General features: G+C 32.7%; 1 protein-coding gene across 18 annotated transcripts in view; it reads left to right on the forward strand.

The window, feature by feature from the left end:
* CHD9 (chromodomain helicase DNA binding protein 9) overlaps positions 1-18,856 on the forward strand; it is a 246,200-nt gene that overhangs the window by 72,307 nt on the left and 155,037 nt on the right. For 15 of the 18 annotated variants that reach the window (XM_028477706.2, XM_028477708.2, XM_028477707.2 and 12 more), the window contains exon 2: positions 6,953-8,575. In XM_028477706.2, coding sequence (XP_028333507.1) covers positions 7,022-8,575 — 1,554 coding nt within the window. In that variant the 5' untranslated portion in view covers positions 6,953-7,021. Of the gene's footprint in view, positions 1-2,759; positions 2,869-6,952; positions 8,576-14,726; positions 14,745-18,856 lie in introns of those variants that run through there. The other 3 variants (XM_024124909.3, XM_024124910.3, XM_028477712.2) reach the window with 2 other exon arrangements.

The raw sequence follows: 18,856 nt of genomic DNA on the forward strand, positions 1-18,856 counted from the left end.
TGAAATTTTATAATGCTTTAATATTTGGTAGGATTAGTTCTTCCTGGTTGTCCTTCTTTTTCAGATCTTTTCCTGGCTTTACTTCTTGTCTATGTAGAAACACCTTGTCTGACTGTGAAAAAAAAATGTTGGAATTTTTACTGAGGCCACATTAATTTCAGACATTAGTATATGGAGAGTTCATATATTTATAATAGTATACTGAGATTTCATTTATAATATGGATATAGTTTTCTATCTAAGAGCATTTTATATAAAGAATATGAAGTAGTTATCAACATTAAAAATCAGGGAATTTCCACCTCCTCTTTAAAACTTACAAACAACAATTAACTGAAGCTGACTAGTGGCTGCCCCTTTGTACTTTTCGTCAGCCATAGTTCTCTTCTGGCCAGCTTCACTCATTTATGTTACGGCCCGGCCTCTGTAGAATTTGCAGCCTGAATGTACTTGTAGAATTGGTTATCTGCGCTGAAAACAGAACCCCATAGTTAAAAGTTATTAGATTTGATCCATTGCTCCATTCTCTTGAGATCCTTTTGTATCTTGGTTCTGTTAACTATGGTAATTAAGTCTGCCTTCCAACTTAAAATCATCTTCATTTAAGCTGAACCAGACAAGCTGACGATAGAAATTTTGTAGTACACTATTGGAAAATTAATTAGTACTATTTCAGAGTGGTTTCACCTGGTTACTAGTATATTGTCACATAATTTTACTAGTATTAAGCTAGTAAATTCTGTACTATCTACCTGTCATGTACTTAGATGCACTATAGGAACCCTAGGGAAATTAGTAATATGGGACCAATAGTTGAAGGTTTATCCCTTCAACATTAAACCTTTTATTTTAACCTTTTTAGATAAAATTTTTCCCATTTCAGTAAATGGGGACTATTTTGCCTATAGCTTTGAAAAGAGAAGCTTTAAGGGAGACATAAGTCTTCAGGAATTTGAAGGTTTGTCACAATTAGATTTATTTTAAACACTCTCAAAGTGAATGCCTAGAAAGGAAGGAGGAAATTTGACTTGATGTAAAGAAGAACTTTCTAACAGGTATTAAAGCTTAGTTTGAATGCCTTAACAAGAGTTGTTTCTAGAAGTATACAGAACATTTTTTTAAACAAAGAAATGGCAAACTCAAGTTTGCCAGCTTTTTATTTTGCCAAGTAAGAATATTCTTTTCTTTTCAATTTTAAAGATCTAATTGGCTTTATTAAATGATTCATGAATTGGGCAGCATCCCATCTAGCAAATAGGAATTCCCAGGGTATTCTTTAAAATGACTAATATCCTTGTCATTATCATTTAATTTTTAAAAAAATGTTTCTGGGTCCAACTTTAAGTGTTTTGGTCACTGTCATTGGAAGAGGTGATATTTGCTATCTAACAATAACTTCAAATGTTAGTAGCCACAGTAAAAATGTTAGTCAAGTGTTAAGCCAGAGAAGAAATTTTAATTGGTGAAATAGTTCCCTGTTGCCTCTAGGATAAAGTCCAGATTTCTTAACATGGCTAATAAAAGACCTGGATATCTGACTTCTGCTTGCCTCTCGACATCTCTCTATTGGGCTAATAGCATGCTCTGGCCACATTATGCTATTGAGTAGTTCCCAAAATGCCTTGTCCTGGCTCACCTCTGGGCATTTCTTTAGTGTTCCCTCTGTGCTCTTGCCAGTTTTAGGTACAATGCAAGAGAGTGAGGGGATTGTAAAAGACCTGTTCTCTACCCTAATAGAGGTTACAGCTTACTGGTAGAGTATTTTACCTTTCATCTTTGAAGCAGACAGGATTGTAGTTAATATTTTGTATAGTTTACTTTTGTTCTTTGGGTTTTTTTTTTTTACAGATGAAAACAAAAAGTACGTGGTCTTCTCAAGGTCATACAGCTAGGAGGTAGTAGAGCCAGGACTCAGGTCTAGTGTTTGTTTAAAAGTATCATGTTCTTTCTAATTCCTGTGTAGTCATTCACTGATTTAGCAAAAATGTATTGCATGCCTACTATGCTAGGCAACATACTAAGGATACAAAGATTATAAAGGTGTTCCTTTTTTCCAAGGGTGTAGAGTCTGCTGGAGAGAAAAGGTAATATATTATCACAATATTATTTATATTTATTATTTATATTTATTATATTATATTATTTATTATTTATCATATGCACAGATTACTAGACAGGCTTGAGTAGGCAGAGTCATTCTATAGGAGATGAATCCTAAACTGAATTTTCTCCAGGTACAAATATGAAATAGCTATAAGTAGCTCATAAACAAAGTAAAAATTAATGTAGCAGAAATTTAATACTGTATAGAAACATTGCAGACATGACTATAATAGAGGACTGAATAATTTGGTAGGGATCAATGATTGTATTAAGTTTGAAAAGCTATTAATGTGTGGAAATTACTGGGAAGCCTAATTCATTTAGTCTCAAAAATATTGAGAGACTTAGAGAATATAGAAATGTCTTGGAGAAAAAGCAACTATTAGACACTAAGGAAAGTAAATTTACCATTGAAGTAAGTTTATATATATGTATATATATATATATATATATTCTGTTATAGAACACATATTTAGGGGTCTTATTTTTACTCATTTGACCCAGTTCAAGTATCACCTCTTCTCTATGCCTTTCCTGATCTTTTCCGGACATAATTAATTGCCATCCAATCTGTACTACCACAATATAGTGATTTGTATACATCTCTGCTAAGATGTATATCATATTATTTGTTTATGTGTTTTCTTCCCCTCTAGATTATGAATTTTTTGAAGGCAGGGGTTCTGTCCTATTGATATTTGAATCCATTTTATATGATCATCATCATGTTTGGCATCGGATGACTGTAGAAATGAAGATAGATAAGTAATTTGTTTTTGATTCTAAATACTTGTTTTAACTTTAGAAGAATTCGGTCCCCCAAATGTCTTAATTTAATGTACTTAATTGATAAGGCCCACTACAGCATTGCTCCCACTTGTATTTCCACCTTTATTTATCACTTTTCTCCTTTTATATACTCTGCAGTGGTCATACTATTTCCTAAATATACTTCCTTCCTGCCTGCCATTTCTTTATTCCTGAATTCTTTGCCTGGCCTTTCCTTCCAGTCCCTTTTCTAAGACCCCTTCAAATGCTAATTGTTCTAAGAAGCTTTTCCTGAATAACTTGCTAAGTATGCTCTCTTCTCTTTATAAATCACCTTATAGATAAATTTGTGCCTCTCTTAGGCCACGTTTATGATATTTTATTCAGTATATGATGTGCTTTTCTTGTGCCATTACTCCTTATCTCCCCCATTTAGATTCTGAACTTCCTGAGGGCAGGGGCTTTTGTAGTTTCTACAAAGCTGCTTTGGATGTAATGGACAGTCCATAAATATTTGCTTAATTAAATAGTTAAAATCGGACTGATGTGATGTTTTTATAAAGTTGGAAAATAGTACATTTACTAGAATGAAATAAGATGATAGCTCTTAAGAGGAGCTTACTTGATTAATCAATTAAGAAATTAGTCAATTGTAGAATAAACTGTTCAAATCAGAAAAGATGACCTTTTTTTAAGATTTTATGGGCATGTTTTCATAGTTCACCTTTAGTTTCTATTTTTATAACTAAGGTTGATGACTTACATGTATCTTGTTGCATATGAAATGTATATCTTCTTAGTGTAGTACGGTGTCTATATTCATTTTCCTCATTAGATGTTCCTCTTCTGTTTGTACTTTTATAAAAGCACAAATATTGTATTGTATTATATTGGTAATGGTCTATTTACTTGTCTGTATCCCCCTTCAGAGGTCAGTTATTATTCATCATCCTAGTGCCTAAAAGTTGTTTATCAATAAATGTTTGTTGGAAAAGTAGATAGCAAAATTGTTTTCTTAATTAAACTTTTTACTTCTCCCCATATTTTCGGTAGTCTTCGGGTTACATAAATGTAGAAAATGCTTTGCTTTAGCATAATCTACCATAATGTACAAAAATTCAAAGACTATACCATTTCTTTCCTAAATGGAATATTACTGCTCTGATACATCATAAACTTATTTCCAGAACAGTGTTCTAAAAAACATTTAACTGTTTCTTAAGAATAAAACAAATGTGCAAGCCTGTAGTACACAGTATAAATTCAGAATGTTTTATATTTTATGTTCACTGTTACCACAATAATTAAGAATATATAAACTAAAGTCATATGCTTCAGATAATTTACCTTCAGCATTCGATTGGGTAGTAGTTTTTTGTAGTACTGGGTTCTGAACTCTTGAAGTAATACATTCTGAATATTAAGGAAATTAATCAATTCTAAGATGCATATTTTTTCTACTCTTAATATCTCTGATATTAGGATGTGTCTCAGTCACTGTCTGCCCGGTGGCTGTCAGGGAGTAGTTGTCATTGCCTGTGTGTACAAAAACTTAGTCATAGATTTTATATTGCCATCACTTCAGCTGGGCTATGTACATCGGTACTATACATGTTTAATTACTTAAAATGTCTCTAAAAAGATACACTATTATTCAGCTTTAAAAAAAGTTATTGATTATGCAGAGAGGCACAGAGTAGCAGAGCATAAATTAGTGGAGCAAATATTTGTTGTTGAAGAAATGACCGCAATTCTACATTTTCTTACAGAGCAGCAATCAGGTGGTTTTTTTTTGTTGTTGTTTTTTTGCGGTACGCGGGCCTCTCTCTGTTGTGGCCTCTCTCGTTGCGGAGCTCAGGCTCGGGACGCGCAGGCTCAGCGGCCATGGCTTACCGGCCTAGCCGCTCCGCGGCATGTGGGATCTTCCCGGACCGGGGCACGAACCCCCATCCCCTGCATCGGCAGGCGGACTCTCAACCACTGCGCCACCAGGGAAGCCCCAATCAGGTGTTTATGGACCAAAAAGAGTACTTCATGGGAGAGGAAATTCTCAAATCGTTTGGAATAAGTCTAAGTCTAAAAATGTTCTTAAAAGTTATTTCACAGATTATAAAATAAAAATTCAAAGTGTTATAGTGTCATAGTTTATTTCTTCATGTTACATCAGCTAATAATGTACTTTGTATTTGATAACATACTGGATTTGGTAACCTCCATTGTAATTCTTCTTTTTTCCTCTTGGTAAATAATCATACATCCATTAAAAAATATATAGGACATTGCTTTTCTGACTATTGGGTTAGGTATACATAGATGTTCCCTTGTCTAGAGTCTATAGCTAAATATAAGATATGTTCCAGAGAAGTGACTTAACCTACTTTTTTTTTTTTTTGACTAATGCTGTGTTCAGTTCAGAACATATAGTACTCTATCTGCTTGGTCTCACAATTATAAAATCTGGAAAAATAATTTCTTCTTAAATTTTTAAAAAAATTATATGTTTGTTAAAGCATTTCTATACCATTGTGATTGATAAGTCCATTTCTAGGTAAAATTAATATAGATTTTGGTAGTTTTTCCTTCTCAGAATTTTTCAGAAGTTTTTCTTCATTTAAATAGTGAACAGACGTTTTGTTTAGGATATTTATATTTTCTAAAACAGACCTCCCAAAATAGAAGTTCTGGAAAAGTTTCTTAGACCTTTGCTAATTTTTGAATAAACTAATATGTAGAGAAGCAAGAATCTCCATTTGTGGTTCTCTGTGCAAGACAGTGGGGGCAGAACCCTAAATTACCTTTGTTGAAAATGTTTGGAATGAGTCAAGCCTGGAACACAATTAGCCAGCCATTTCATATTAGCAAGTAACCGATTAGATCCTTTCCACACATAAATTGTATGTATGTATATGTGAGGTGTGTGTGTGTATAAATGTTATCATTTTTTCTCTTGATATTATCCTAAGATTAATTTATTGTTTAGCTTAAGCTACTGTTTGTTTTTGCCTCAGCTTGATTATCAATACCCTTTATTTGCACAGTTTAGTAGCTATAATAAGCAACGGGTTATTCCAAATGATTTAACTGTGGGCCATTTAGGGATAGAGTAACGAATATAACTGTTAACAGAAAGGTGCTTGGTTTTGCTACACAGATGTCTAAATCAGTTGGCTGTCAGTAGGTTGATCTTCCATGGTAGATGAACAAGAGGACCATGGTGGCAGTATATTGCAACCTCCCCAACATAGCACATGTCTGTGTTGTCGGTCAGCTGACCAGATGGCTAACTTTTATCTCATTTAGGGCCAGCTTATCATGACCTCATACAATTGCTCTTCTTGATGTAGTTCCACGTCTACCATATGAAATAGTAGCTTTATCTGCTCAAGAGGTCTAGAGCAAAAGATCACAACATACTTGCTAATCTAAGAGGATTCTGATGTCAGTTATCTCAGCAAGACATAACATTAAAATGTAATACATATATATTTTATACATGCTAGAGCTGCTGGAGCCATTTCATGGTATGGGAGAGCATCTGACATTCCATTCTCAAGTTTACTTTACATTCTGTCATTGTAACATGTGAACTTCAAAATGAAGTAATATACATCATTACTTTTAAATGCATATAGTCATGTCCCCGTACCAGCAGTTTTTTGCTTGTAGGGAATATATATATATTTTTAAAATCTTTATTGGAGTATAATTGCTTCACAATACTGTGTTAGTTTATGTTGCACAACAAAGCGAATCAGCCATATGCATACACATGTCCCCATATCTCGTCCCTCTTGAGCCTCCCTCCCATCCTCCCTGTCCCAGCCCTCTAGGTCATCATAAAGCACCAAGCCGATCTCCCTGTGCTATGCTGCTGCTTCCCAGCAGCCAACTATTCTACATTCAGTAGTGTATATATGTCGATTCCTTGTAGGGAATATTAATGAGCTATTTGCAATGAATTACTCTACCAAAACATACTGTACACTGAGATTTTATGTTTTTTTAAATCATATATAAACTTTGTTTGTAAAACTTTAATGAATATTCATTATCAAACTTTGTTTTTGTTCTTATTTCCTAGGATTCTGATACTTCCTGATATGTCGTTATCTAGAGCAATAATGAACATTGACCTGTTTCGGATTAGTTGATGACCTTTGGAAATGATCCAATAATATCTACTACAGAGAAGCTGAATATACTCCGTTTGGAGTCAACAGCCCAGTTTGTTATTGAATTTTTCAAGATGACAGATCCAATGATGGACTTTTTTGATGATGCCAATCTGTTTGGTGAGACCTTAGAAGGTTTGTCAGATGATGCATTTGTACAACCAGGACCTGTTTCACTAGTTGATGAATTGAACTTGGGTGCAGAATTTGAACCTTTGCACATAGACTCACTGAACCATGTTCAAGGTACTCCAACACATCAGAAGATGACTGATTATGAACAGTTAAATCAGTTTGATTCAATGAAATTTCACCAAGTTAATCAGTCTTTTGGTAGCCCAGCTGAACATGTGTTATCTCCACACTCTCAGTTTAATTGTTCTCCGATCCACCCTCAGAACCAGCCCAATGGTTTGTTTCCAGATGTAGCAGATGGCAGTCCAATGTGGGGCCATCAGACAGCTACTAGCATTTCAAGTCAAAATGGGTCTCCTTTTCACCAACAGGGACATTCTCACTCTATGCATCAAACTAAAAGCTTTGTGGCACACCATGACTTTGCCTTATTTCAGGCCAATGAACAACAAACACAGTGCACTTCGCTACGCTCACAACAAAACAGAAATAATCTTAACCCAGGGCAAAATTCTCTTAGCCAGTCTAAAAATTTTATGGATGTTAATGTTTCTGGTCCACACAGAGTCAGTGTTAACCATCCATCACAAATTAATAATGCATCTACTTCACAACAGTCCCTTTCGATGCAGCAATTTTCTCAAACGTCAAATCCTTCAGTACACTTCCTGAAGTGTAGCAATCATCAAGAAGGAAATTTTAATGGACCTTCTCCAAATATGACTTCTTGTTCTGTCAGTAATTCACAGCAGTTTTCTTCACATTATTCCTTTTCCAGTAATCATGTGTCACCAAATGGTCTTCTTCAGTCCTCTGCAGTTCTTGCACCTAATCATACAAATCAGACTTTATCTGATTTTACTGGGAGTAATTCCTTTTCACCTCATAGGGGAATCAAGCAAGAATCGACTCAGCATATGCTAAATCCCAATACATCGCTGCATTCAAATAACTTCCAAATGTTGCATTCATCACATCCTCAGGGTAATTACAGCAATTCAAAATTATCTCCTGTTCACATGAACTTCCCGGATCCTGTTGACTCAGGAACTCAAATGGGCCATTTCAATGATCATGTAGAAACTAATGGCTTTTCATCTTTAGAAGAGAATTTACTTCATCAAGTGGAATCTCAAACTGAGCCGTTCACAGGACTTGACCCAGAAGACCTCCTTCAGGAGGGTCTCCTTCCCCAATTTGATGAGTCAGCATTTGGGCACGATAATTCAAGTCATATTTTAGATCATGACCTTGATCGGCAATTTACTTCACATCTTGTAACACGGCCTTCTGATATGGCTCAAACTCAGTTGCATACTCAGGCTCGGAGTTGGCATTCATCACTTTCTAATCATCAGCATTTACATGACAGAAATCGCCTATGTTTACAGCGACAGGTATGTAGCTCTAATTTTGGTGGTTTGGGGTGGGGTGAGTTTTTACTCATTGAGTTAATTTCATATGAGACATATTCAGAATTTCTCAAACTCAGTCATTCTTCAGGTGAATGTGTATTTTGATGTAGGTTTCTATTTTCAGTAGTCTTATATTTGAAAGTGATTCATTGATGTGCTCAAAGCAATAGACGTCTAGATTTAGAAAATTATAAGGTGTTAAGACGTCTTTTGTAACTTTCAATTATGATTGCCTTTAACAGAAAGATGTATTATCAAAAACAAACAAAAACTTAATAACCATAATTAAAAGGAAAACAATAGATTGGGAACATTTTATTGCAAATATAATGGGTGTAGAGTTAATATTCCTATAAAAAACTCATATAATTTGATAAGATCTCAGTTGATAATTGGATAAAACGTAAAAGCTGAAATTCACAAAAATGGAAGTCGAATTAGTAAACATAACGTTCAGAATAATATTCAACTTTAGTAATAACTCAGTTGCAGTGTGGTTTCATTTTTACCTACTAGAAAAAATTTTTTAATTTTGATGCTTAACGCTGGCAAATTTATGGTGAAATTGCAACTTTTACATAGCTTTGTAATTGATACAGATATTTTGGAAAGCAATTTGGTGGCATGTTTGAGTATACAAATACTTTATTACAATAACCCAAACATAGCAAAAGTAATATACCCAAAGATATTTATCTTGCTGTATCTATAAGGGAAAATTGGAAACAGCACGGTTTGTTATCATATCTGTATTAGATGGACTATTATAGGCATTAAAAAGACTTTGATAATATGTTAGTGATAGGGGAAAAGCATAATTCAAAATTAAGTTCACAGTAAAGTGGTTAAGAGTACAGGCTTTGGTTCCAGACTACCGGGGTTAGAATCTTGGCTCATGTTACTTATTTGGTATGTGACTTTGAGCTATTTAAATAATTTCTATGTATCTCATTTGCTTCATCTTTAAATATGGAAAATAAAAGGGCTTTGATAAGGATGAAGAGAGTTGTAACATGTAAAAGTGCTTAAAACCATGCCTAGCATATAATAAGCACTTAATAAATGTGTTTATAAGTATAATTAAATTAAATCTTTTAATTTAATTAAATAATTAAATTAAAAATATAATTTTTTTCCTAGCAGTATGAAAATATACATATGAAAAATACTGAAAGGAAATAGATTGTTTTAGGGTAGTGCAATTACACTTTCCTTTGTTTTTTATAGCTTTTGTTATGTGAATGTGTTACTTTTAAAATTTTTAAAAATGTATTTAATGCAAAATTTTTATCATTTTTCTGAAAGTTTGTTGTTAAATTAAAGATTTATAAAACGCTTCAATACATTGTTTACTTGTGCGATTTGGTGGACAATGAAGTGTACCATGGTTCTTGAAACTAAGTATTTAGGAATCATTTTTTAATTTCAAAGCCTTGAAGTGTTTGAAAAAGATAAAATATTTTTCTTTTCCTTTGGGGATCATGGTATTTTCAGTACAGCTTTTGAATTGTCTAGATAGATTTAAGATATTTAAAAGGGACTTGTAAACTCTCCTCCTCCCCTTCTTTTTGTGGCCTGACTATAATAATATTATGATTTTGCTCCCTCTACTGGAAGAGGATCAAGCATCCTAGTTAGAAGGACCCTGGGGAAAAACCTCTACTGATTGAACCTAGGGTCATCTATCTACTTTTTATGTAGATATCTGTCTACCTTGACTAATTAATTTGTCCAGCATATAATTGAAGTTATAAAATCTGAAATTTATTAACTTCTTTTCTTAATTGTATTTTTCTGAGGATTTTTTTTTAATTCATGTTTTCCTAAACATGTTCTACCGGCTTTAAAAAGAAGTACAGGTTCCCTTTTAGATTTGGAATGAATAGAGGATAATTATAAATATCTAAAGTAGTCCCTAATACTAATATTTAGATATTAGTACTAAACCTGATACTAATATTTAGATATCAGTACTTAATACCACCTGAGAGAAACTTTTTTCAGACCCATCAGCAGCAGCCTTTAATAAATCATCTTATCTACACTGATACATTCATAAGGTTTTATTTAAATCTACTCACCTTTTTCAGAGTTTGTTTTGTTTTACTACTTATTCTTTTTGTTACATGTTTAAAAACTGATAAAGGGCATCTGGCTTTGAATACTTATCTGACTTATTGAAAGTCTGTTCTCAAGTTTCCTATTATTTCTTAGTGTTAAGACTTAGAGTTGGACATTTCTCATTGTTGGGGTGAAGAATAGAGATGGATTGGTAGAGAAGGTAGGAGATTATGATTATTAATATGGATTGTATATAGGTGTTATATGTACAGAATTATGTCAGATATCCTAAATATGTGAAATTTAAATTATTTAATATTTATAATTTATGACAAATTGTGGCAGAGCATATAAGTCTTTTATCTGTGTAATTTTTAGCATTTTCTGAACAGTTACGGTTACGAGGTAGACAAAATGTTACACTATTACAGTTTTCCCCAGGTTCTATGAAAAGAATTTTTTTCCTAGGTTGTTTTTTTTTTTTTTAACTCTTAAGTGTAGTAATTTCATTTCAGACTAAATTAGCATTGTTAATATGTATAGAAGTTAACAGATTAAAAAGTAATAAAGTGGCATAATTTTTCGTTTATCAAAATTTTTAAAAAGGACACATATTGTTATAGCCAAAACAAGATATTTATTAATCTACTGTTTGAAAACTCATGGATGGCACTCTATTTAGAATTTTAGAAAGCTTCACTGAGAATATTGGATATGTAAAGAATATTTCTAAGCCTTGCTTTTTGTTATTCCCCAACTGAGGTAGGGTGTTTGTGGATATAATTTCAAATGTCTTAGAGTCTGTGTCAGTCATTAAAAACAGTGAATATTGCTGAGAACATTTCTTATATAATTGACTCTAGAATTTTACCATTTAAAAATGAGAAGAGAAGAAAGGTGAGGAGCAACAGGAAGTGTTTCTAAATGTAAATACTCACAAAACATAATAGAGAAAATACTAGCTTATTTTCATCTCTAACTTTTATAGCAAAGGAATTTTGAGAGACTAATACTATAAACTTTTCATTGCTCTTTTATGACATACTGCTATTTGTAACACAAAATCTTTCATTTTTGTCTTCTTATTTGTAAAGTGGAAACACTCTGGAGCACTGTGCGATCTCTCAATGTTTGTAAATTAAATTTACTGTAAAAGTTCTACAGCAGTGAAAGATATGTGGGATAGCTAAAATAGCAATCAACATAGGAGATAGAATTTTATGATGTATATAATTGTACATAATTCCTTGTTGGCTTTTGTATTCTGATGAATTTATTACTTTATTTAATACCTTGAATTTTTATTTTTTTTCCCCTGAAGGTAGGGAAACTTACATTATTTATGAGCTTTAAAAAAAGAAACTTAGAGAAAGGTTAGAACAGCCAGTATAAGGCACATTTTAAAATATTGGGTTTTTGGGAACTTCCTGGCAGTGCATTGGTTAGGACTCCTCGCTTTCACTGCAGGGGGCATGGGTTCAGTCCCTGGTCAGGGAACTGAGATCCCACAAGCCACTCGGTGTGGCCAAATAAATAAATAATAAAATATTGGATTTTTTTCTGATGAAAAATTTAATACATAATCATTATTTAAAAATTGGACCACATAGAGAACAGATGAAATATGAGTTACTTGTAATATTACTATACCCCTGTTGACATTTTGTTGTATAAGTTTTCAGTGAGACCTGTTGTCTGTCTCTTCCCTGTCCTCCACCTACATATTTTTGCATTTTTAAGAAACAATGTTGAGATCACATCGTTTATGCTGTTCGGCAAATTGCTTTTTTAACCTTCCAATTAATATGTTGCAGACATTTTTCATGTCATAAAATATTTTTCTGAAAATGATTTTGAATGGCTAAAAGTTTGCCATTGTAAGGTTGCTAAATACCTTATAACAGTAAAGTTATTATTGAGATCTGGAAAAATCTGAATCAGGGTAATTAAAATATGTTTATATTTTTGTTGTGTTTATTACCATAATAGTTCAATATAAAGTAGGTACAGAGTAGTAAGCAAAAATTAGAATAACTAGCACTATGGTAGAGCACTATGTTTGTGCCACTGTTGTAAATACTTAACATATATTATTAACACATTGATCTTTCACAAGAGTCCTTTTATTTGGAGTCAGTTATTTCCTTCAGTTTCTGCAGGAGGAAACTGAGGTACAGAAAAGTTAAGTAATACACCCCAAGTCACACAGCCAATGTAGAGATAGCCAGTGGCCAGACTGGATTCAAATCAGATTTGACTCCATTATATATGGTCTTAACTACTTTCACTTACTTCAAAGTATATTATTAATGCAGTGTAATGTATAACAATAATATACTAAATGATTTCTCCCTTCTCACCTCACCCTCCACCCCTTTAAAAATCTACCTTACTGATGAGGCAGAAACTTGCTTTAGAATCTTTAAGTGGAGAAGACCATTCATCTCATGTTTTCTGGCTATATTGGCAGATAGTTTGTTCATTATCAGAGGGAAAAACAACCCCAAATCAACAAAGAACAAAAGTAAAGTGAAATAGCTGTTGCTTCCAAAAGTGTTTTGACATTTTTAAAATAAGATTGTGTTTAAGATGATAACAACAAATGCCCTGAAAGTAAACCTGATAATTATCTTCGGATGTTTGAAGGACTTTAGAGGTCAGAATTGGGTCTACTAAGTGGAAGTCACAGAAAAGCAGATTAGTATAAGGAAGTTTGAAGTAAAGCTCTTTCACTGAAAGCAGGGAGATGGAATGGCTCAGATGTGTCACAGAAGGAATTCCTGCAGTGGATGGAAAATGGACTAAATTGGTAGGTTCTTTTCAACTCTTAAGATTCTATGGTTGTTAATTTTGGGTTTCTTTGGAAGCTATATCATTCATATTGCCTGTTTAGCTCCTGAGTGGCAATTACAAATAAGGAAGAAAGGTAAGGAAATGTGACAAGTTCTCTGCTATCCAAGAACATCAGGGAATTATTTATCATAGATGGGTAAATTTTCCAGATAGTTGAAATGTATTCTATTAAGCATCAAAATCTTTAATTATATGGCTCCCTGCCCGCCCCCCGACACCCCGCAAGGGAGATGATGATGGTGGTAGAATGATCAGTTAGGAAAAGATGAAAAGAAATCTTAGATTTTTATAGGGAGGTCTTTTATGTTCAAATTTGTAATGTTTATTGTTACACCTCCAGGAGTCACCCTCACTTAAGTAAGAATTTACTGGAGCACATTAGATATTTGAAAGTTATCTTAAGCAGAAGCACAGCTAATTTTGCCTGTAAGTGAAATTGTTATTAAAAAAAAAAAAAAGGAGGAAAACCTCTCTAAAACTAAATATAAACCTAAAGCAAGGAATTTGCTGTATTTGCTCATAACCATTGAATTCAGAGGATCCCAAGCTCTTTGCTAGTTTTTTTGGTTTTGGGTTTTGGGGTTGTTTTTTTTTTTAATAGTCATAACTTTTCCACATCAAAAAATCAACAGATAACGAATAATTTAAAAACTTGTCACTCCGCTTATGTCCTAGACAAAAAGAAGAGAAAAAACTACCTAAGTAATATTTAGATTGTTTCTTTGAATAATTTAAATTTTTGTAAAGTAACATCCCTCTGTTTATCAGAATTTGTTTAAATCTTTATGCATTTGGCAAGGTGTTGCTTATAAGAAGTTTCAAAATTCTTCGCTGTCAAAGCCAAAACACAAAATAGAAATTCTATGCAGGAATTTCCCTTTTAGTTGCTTTTTTTCAGTTATAGTGGACTAGTTTTTGGTTTTGACATTTCTGTCAAATCTTCTAGATTAAAATGTTCTGTTTGGACTGGGAATTTGTGGAATATTAGCTAGTTCTAAAATATGATCTTAATTATTAAACTATGTACTATGTTGTAGAAGGATTGAGCTCTGCATTGAGTAACAGAAACTCTAGTTGTTAACAGTAGCTTTAAGGCTGTTGACTTCTGACATGCATACTTAAGGGTGAGAGGTGAACAGGAAGTGAATTCCAGCGGTGGGGAAGAGGCAGCAGTTGGTGAGAAATTTGTGGATTAGTGCAGTGTGTGAAGCGCATGAGATTCAAGCCAAACTTCAAAGTAGGTCTAACAGTTTTGTTGTATTTAAGTCTTTTGTTTTTGTTTTTGTGTTTTACCCTTGCTATTTTTTTAAGTTAAAGTATGGTTGATGTATATAAGTTACAGGTGTATATTGTATTTAATTTTATTGATAAGGTGCACTCCCAAATACCTTAGGACCACTCAGTCATTTACTTATCATTATTAATATCTGAAATTGAAAAAAAAAATGTGTTAGGGGCTACTGAGCCATCAAACTTTATTCCTATTACGATGATAATATGAATACACAGTTGTTTTGGAGTACTTAAATATGGGAGATCAGGTTTGGGTAATTGGACTGAAATGATTTTAAATTAAGGCAATATTTTAACACAATATGGTATGGGTAATATATGGAAAGAGATAGAAAGTGCATAGTTACTGAAAACTGCAGTCTAAGCTTTAGGAAGCTTAGACTGCAGTTTTCAGTCAAATAAAATCTGATAATTTACTCGGGTCAACTATGCAAATAATAACTTGCACATTTATTATGCAAGTAATACCTTAACAAATTATGAAAGGAGGGCAGTCTTTTTTTTTGTATTGAAGTTTTGTATTATTTACAATATTATATTAGTTTCAGGTGTACAACATAGTGATATCAATATTTTTATGGATTATATTCCATTTAAAGCTATTATAAGATAATAATGGCTAAGAACCAATCTTTAAGCAAAGTTTTTCCCTACATGAATATATGTTTGTATACCTGAAAACAGTACAAGTTTACATTGAACATTTCATGGAATCATAGAATTTTAGAGCTGGATAAGATTTTACTCTATCCTCATACAAAAAGCAAAAACAGTGTTAGGTCATTTTGCTTGCTGTCATATAACTGCTTAACATTCCTTTTTATAGTGTTGAAGGGTGTTCAGAAGCGAGAATGATACCACACTATGGTGAGGCACTTACAATTAATGTGTTGTAAGATACAGTTACAACTGGTTGTCTCCAAATTGAGAAATATCTTTGAGTTGCTGGGTTTTGTTTTTTTTTTCCATGTATACCTTTCAACGTATCTTCAGTTTATAACTATCCTTTTAGTGTTAAAAAGTGCACCCTTATTGTATCTGTCAAATGTAGGTATAAACTGTAGATGTGTGAATGAATGAATTTTATATAACCTCTGTGTTTTGGAAAGTTCCATTTTTGCTGCTTTTATTTGTTCGGTATTTATTAGATATCTACCAGGTGTAAGAGATTATGCTGGGCACTGAAGTTACAAAAATGAATCAGATATGGTCTTTAGCGCTTGAAGAACTCAAATTGAAAATTAAGTCATACTTTCCCATTGATCTATATTATAATTTCAGAGGTGTCCTCTTTTCATTTGTGATTCAGTTTCAGTTGATAGAGGTTTCTAGCACTTTCCCTTAGCTTTCCAAGTAAGTGATTTGGAATGAGTGAGAATTACAAACAATTAATTTCTTTGATCCATCCAATTTAAAGACGGTATCCCTCTAAGTTTCTAGATTAGCCCTTTGTTTCATGACATTTTGGCAGTCTGTATTTACTTGATCCTTCATATATATTTTATATACATATTATAATATGTGTACATATAATATATAACTGTCTAAGGTCCAGTGGCTCTTGTAAATGGCAGAGTCAAGAAAGAAGGCCCTTTTCTTTTGAGCTTCTAATCTACTTAAATTTATTACAAACTATTACAAAAGTGTTAAAAAAAAAAAAACGAACACAACAACAAAAAAAACCCTGTGCTATGTGAGTCAACGTTGAGCACTACTTTTTTGTCAAAAGAGAAATAACTAGTTACTGAGAGATATACTTAAACGATTATATTGCTAAATAAATTTCCCAGGATTTTTTTCCTCTAAATTCCTCAAATGAAAGTAAGACTTTTAGAAGTAATTTTTAAAAACTAATATGGTAAACACTGAGAGTGTAATTAGAGACAGAAATAATAAAACAATTTGCATAGTATTTTTAAGTGGTTTTACTTACATTATTTGAATTTTTTAGTAATAATCTGGGGTATATATAAGTTGGTATTTTTTCTCAGAGTTTACAGATCAAGTATTTGAGGTGTCAAGAGGGAAAGTGACCTGTCTAAAACCGGACAGCTACTAATGGTTTAGCAGAAACTTAACTCTAAATTCACTGTGTTTTCTACCGTATCAACTCATAAGAGCATAAGCAACAAACATATTCACTGAGCACCTGCTACTTATATATCAGGTACTGTGCTGGGTACTGACATTATAAATACAGAGAGACTTACTTCTAAGGCTAGGCCTGCAAATCTGTATTTTTGTTATTTTACAAGAAAAAAGGTGACTTCAAGTCAGTTTAAGCAATATTAGAAATATCAATATTATGAATTTCTTCAAACTGTTTATATTGAAAGTATTATTTGCTTTTCCTAACTTTTTATTTTGAAAAAGTTTAAACTTAGAGGAAAGTTGAAAGAATAATACAGTGGACATCTATATACCATTCACATAGACTCACTGTTAATTTTTTGCCATATTTGCTTTCTCACTCTATTTTTATTTTAAATAAAAGTTACTTTTACTAAGTGATAAAACATCAATAACAGAAAATCATATAATCAAATTCAGATTTCTTAAATTATCCTAATAATTTTTATAGATGTTTGTTTTAAAATCCAGAATCCAATCAAAGGTCAGGCATTTCATTTGTTATGTCTCTTTAATATTCTTTAACCTAATACAGGCTTTTCATGCCTTTTTGTTGTTCTTTCCTGACGTCACCATTTTTTTAAAAGTCCAGACCTGTTGTCTGTATTTGTCTAGTTGTTTGGTCATAATTCAAGTTATCATTAGTCTCTAAGTACTTCTACTTTCTGGTGTAAGAAGATGTATTTAATTTCCTCGCCTCAGACCTGGAATCAGCCATTTCTTTAAGGAGCTCATTTGCTTTATTTATCCTATGTAATGCCACAGGATCTGAGTGCTGCTGTGTAATTTCTTAGCTGTGTTTTTGTGTTGGAAGCTTGTGATTCCAGAAATTTTGGATTCAATTTCATAAGTACTTTGTCACCATCTATGATTTCGTGTGGTGCTGTGCTATGCATGAAATAAGAAGTCCTTATTTGGTATTTGATTTAGATTAAACTCATATTGAACAGAGGGATTTAAGTTTTCTTAAAAGTTGGATACAAATTTTTGAGAACATACTATGTGCTAAGCACTGATGTAGTTGTAGTTCTAAGACAGCTTTGTCTGTAAGACATTGGTTTATGAATTCAGTAAACATTTTGAACACCTGTCATATGTAAGACAATATATGAGTCATTCTGCTTTTTTTGTAACTCATGAGGGAGATAAGACCCATATTACAAATATGCATGAACCTCCAGTATTATATGCTTAGACATAATATATAAATGATCTAAAATGATGGTGGATACTAAAGTTTTACCTAGCTTTGTAAGATATTTATATGTGTTTCTCCTTTGAGAATTAATAACATTTCAAGTTTATCAATGAAAACGATTTAGTTTAAGCATCTGTTGACTGCCTAGTATGTGAAGAGATATAGATAGATAGTTGACAACTACAAAAGTGAAACATGTCCACTGAACGTATTTAGAAAAAATTTAGAAAGCACAAACGAGAAAAGTCATCCCTCATCTCATCAACTAGAAATAATCACTTTTTATATTTTGGGGCTATATGCTTTTAGTCTTACACTCTATAACCATTTACCTATTTGTTTTCTATATCAAATTTTCAGCTTAATTTAGGTATAATTTACATATAATAAACTGAACATATTTAAAGTATGCAATTTGATAAATTTTGACATGTATATACCTGGGAAACCATCGTCACAATCAAGATAATTAACATATTCATCACCCCAAAAAGTTCCCTGTTGTTCCTTTGTAATCCTTTCTTCCATCCTCCACTCCCCCCACCACCAAGGCAACCACTGATCGGATTTCTTTCACTATAGATTAGTTGGCATTTTCTAGAATGTTGTATAATGGAATAATATGGTTTGTACTCTTTTTTAATCTGGCTTCTTTTACTCAGCATAACTATTTTGAGATTCATCCAGTAGTTGCAGGTATAATATTTCATTCCTTTTAATTGCTAAGT

The sequence above is a fragment of the Physeter macrocephalus genome, chromosome 17 (assembly GCF_002837175.3).
Source record: "Physeter macrocephalus isolate SW-GA chromosome 17, ASM283717v5, whole genome shotgun sequence".
NCBI classification, from domain to species: Eukaryota; Metazoa; Chordata; class Mammalia; order Artiodactyla; family Physeteridae; genus Physeter; species Physeter macrocephalus.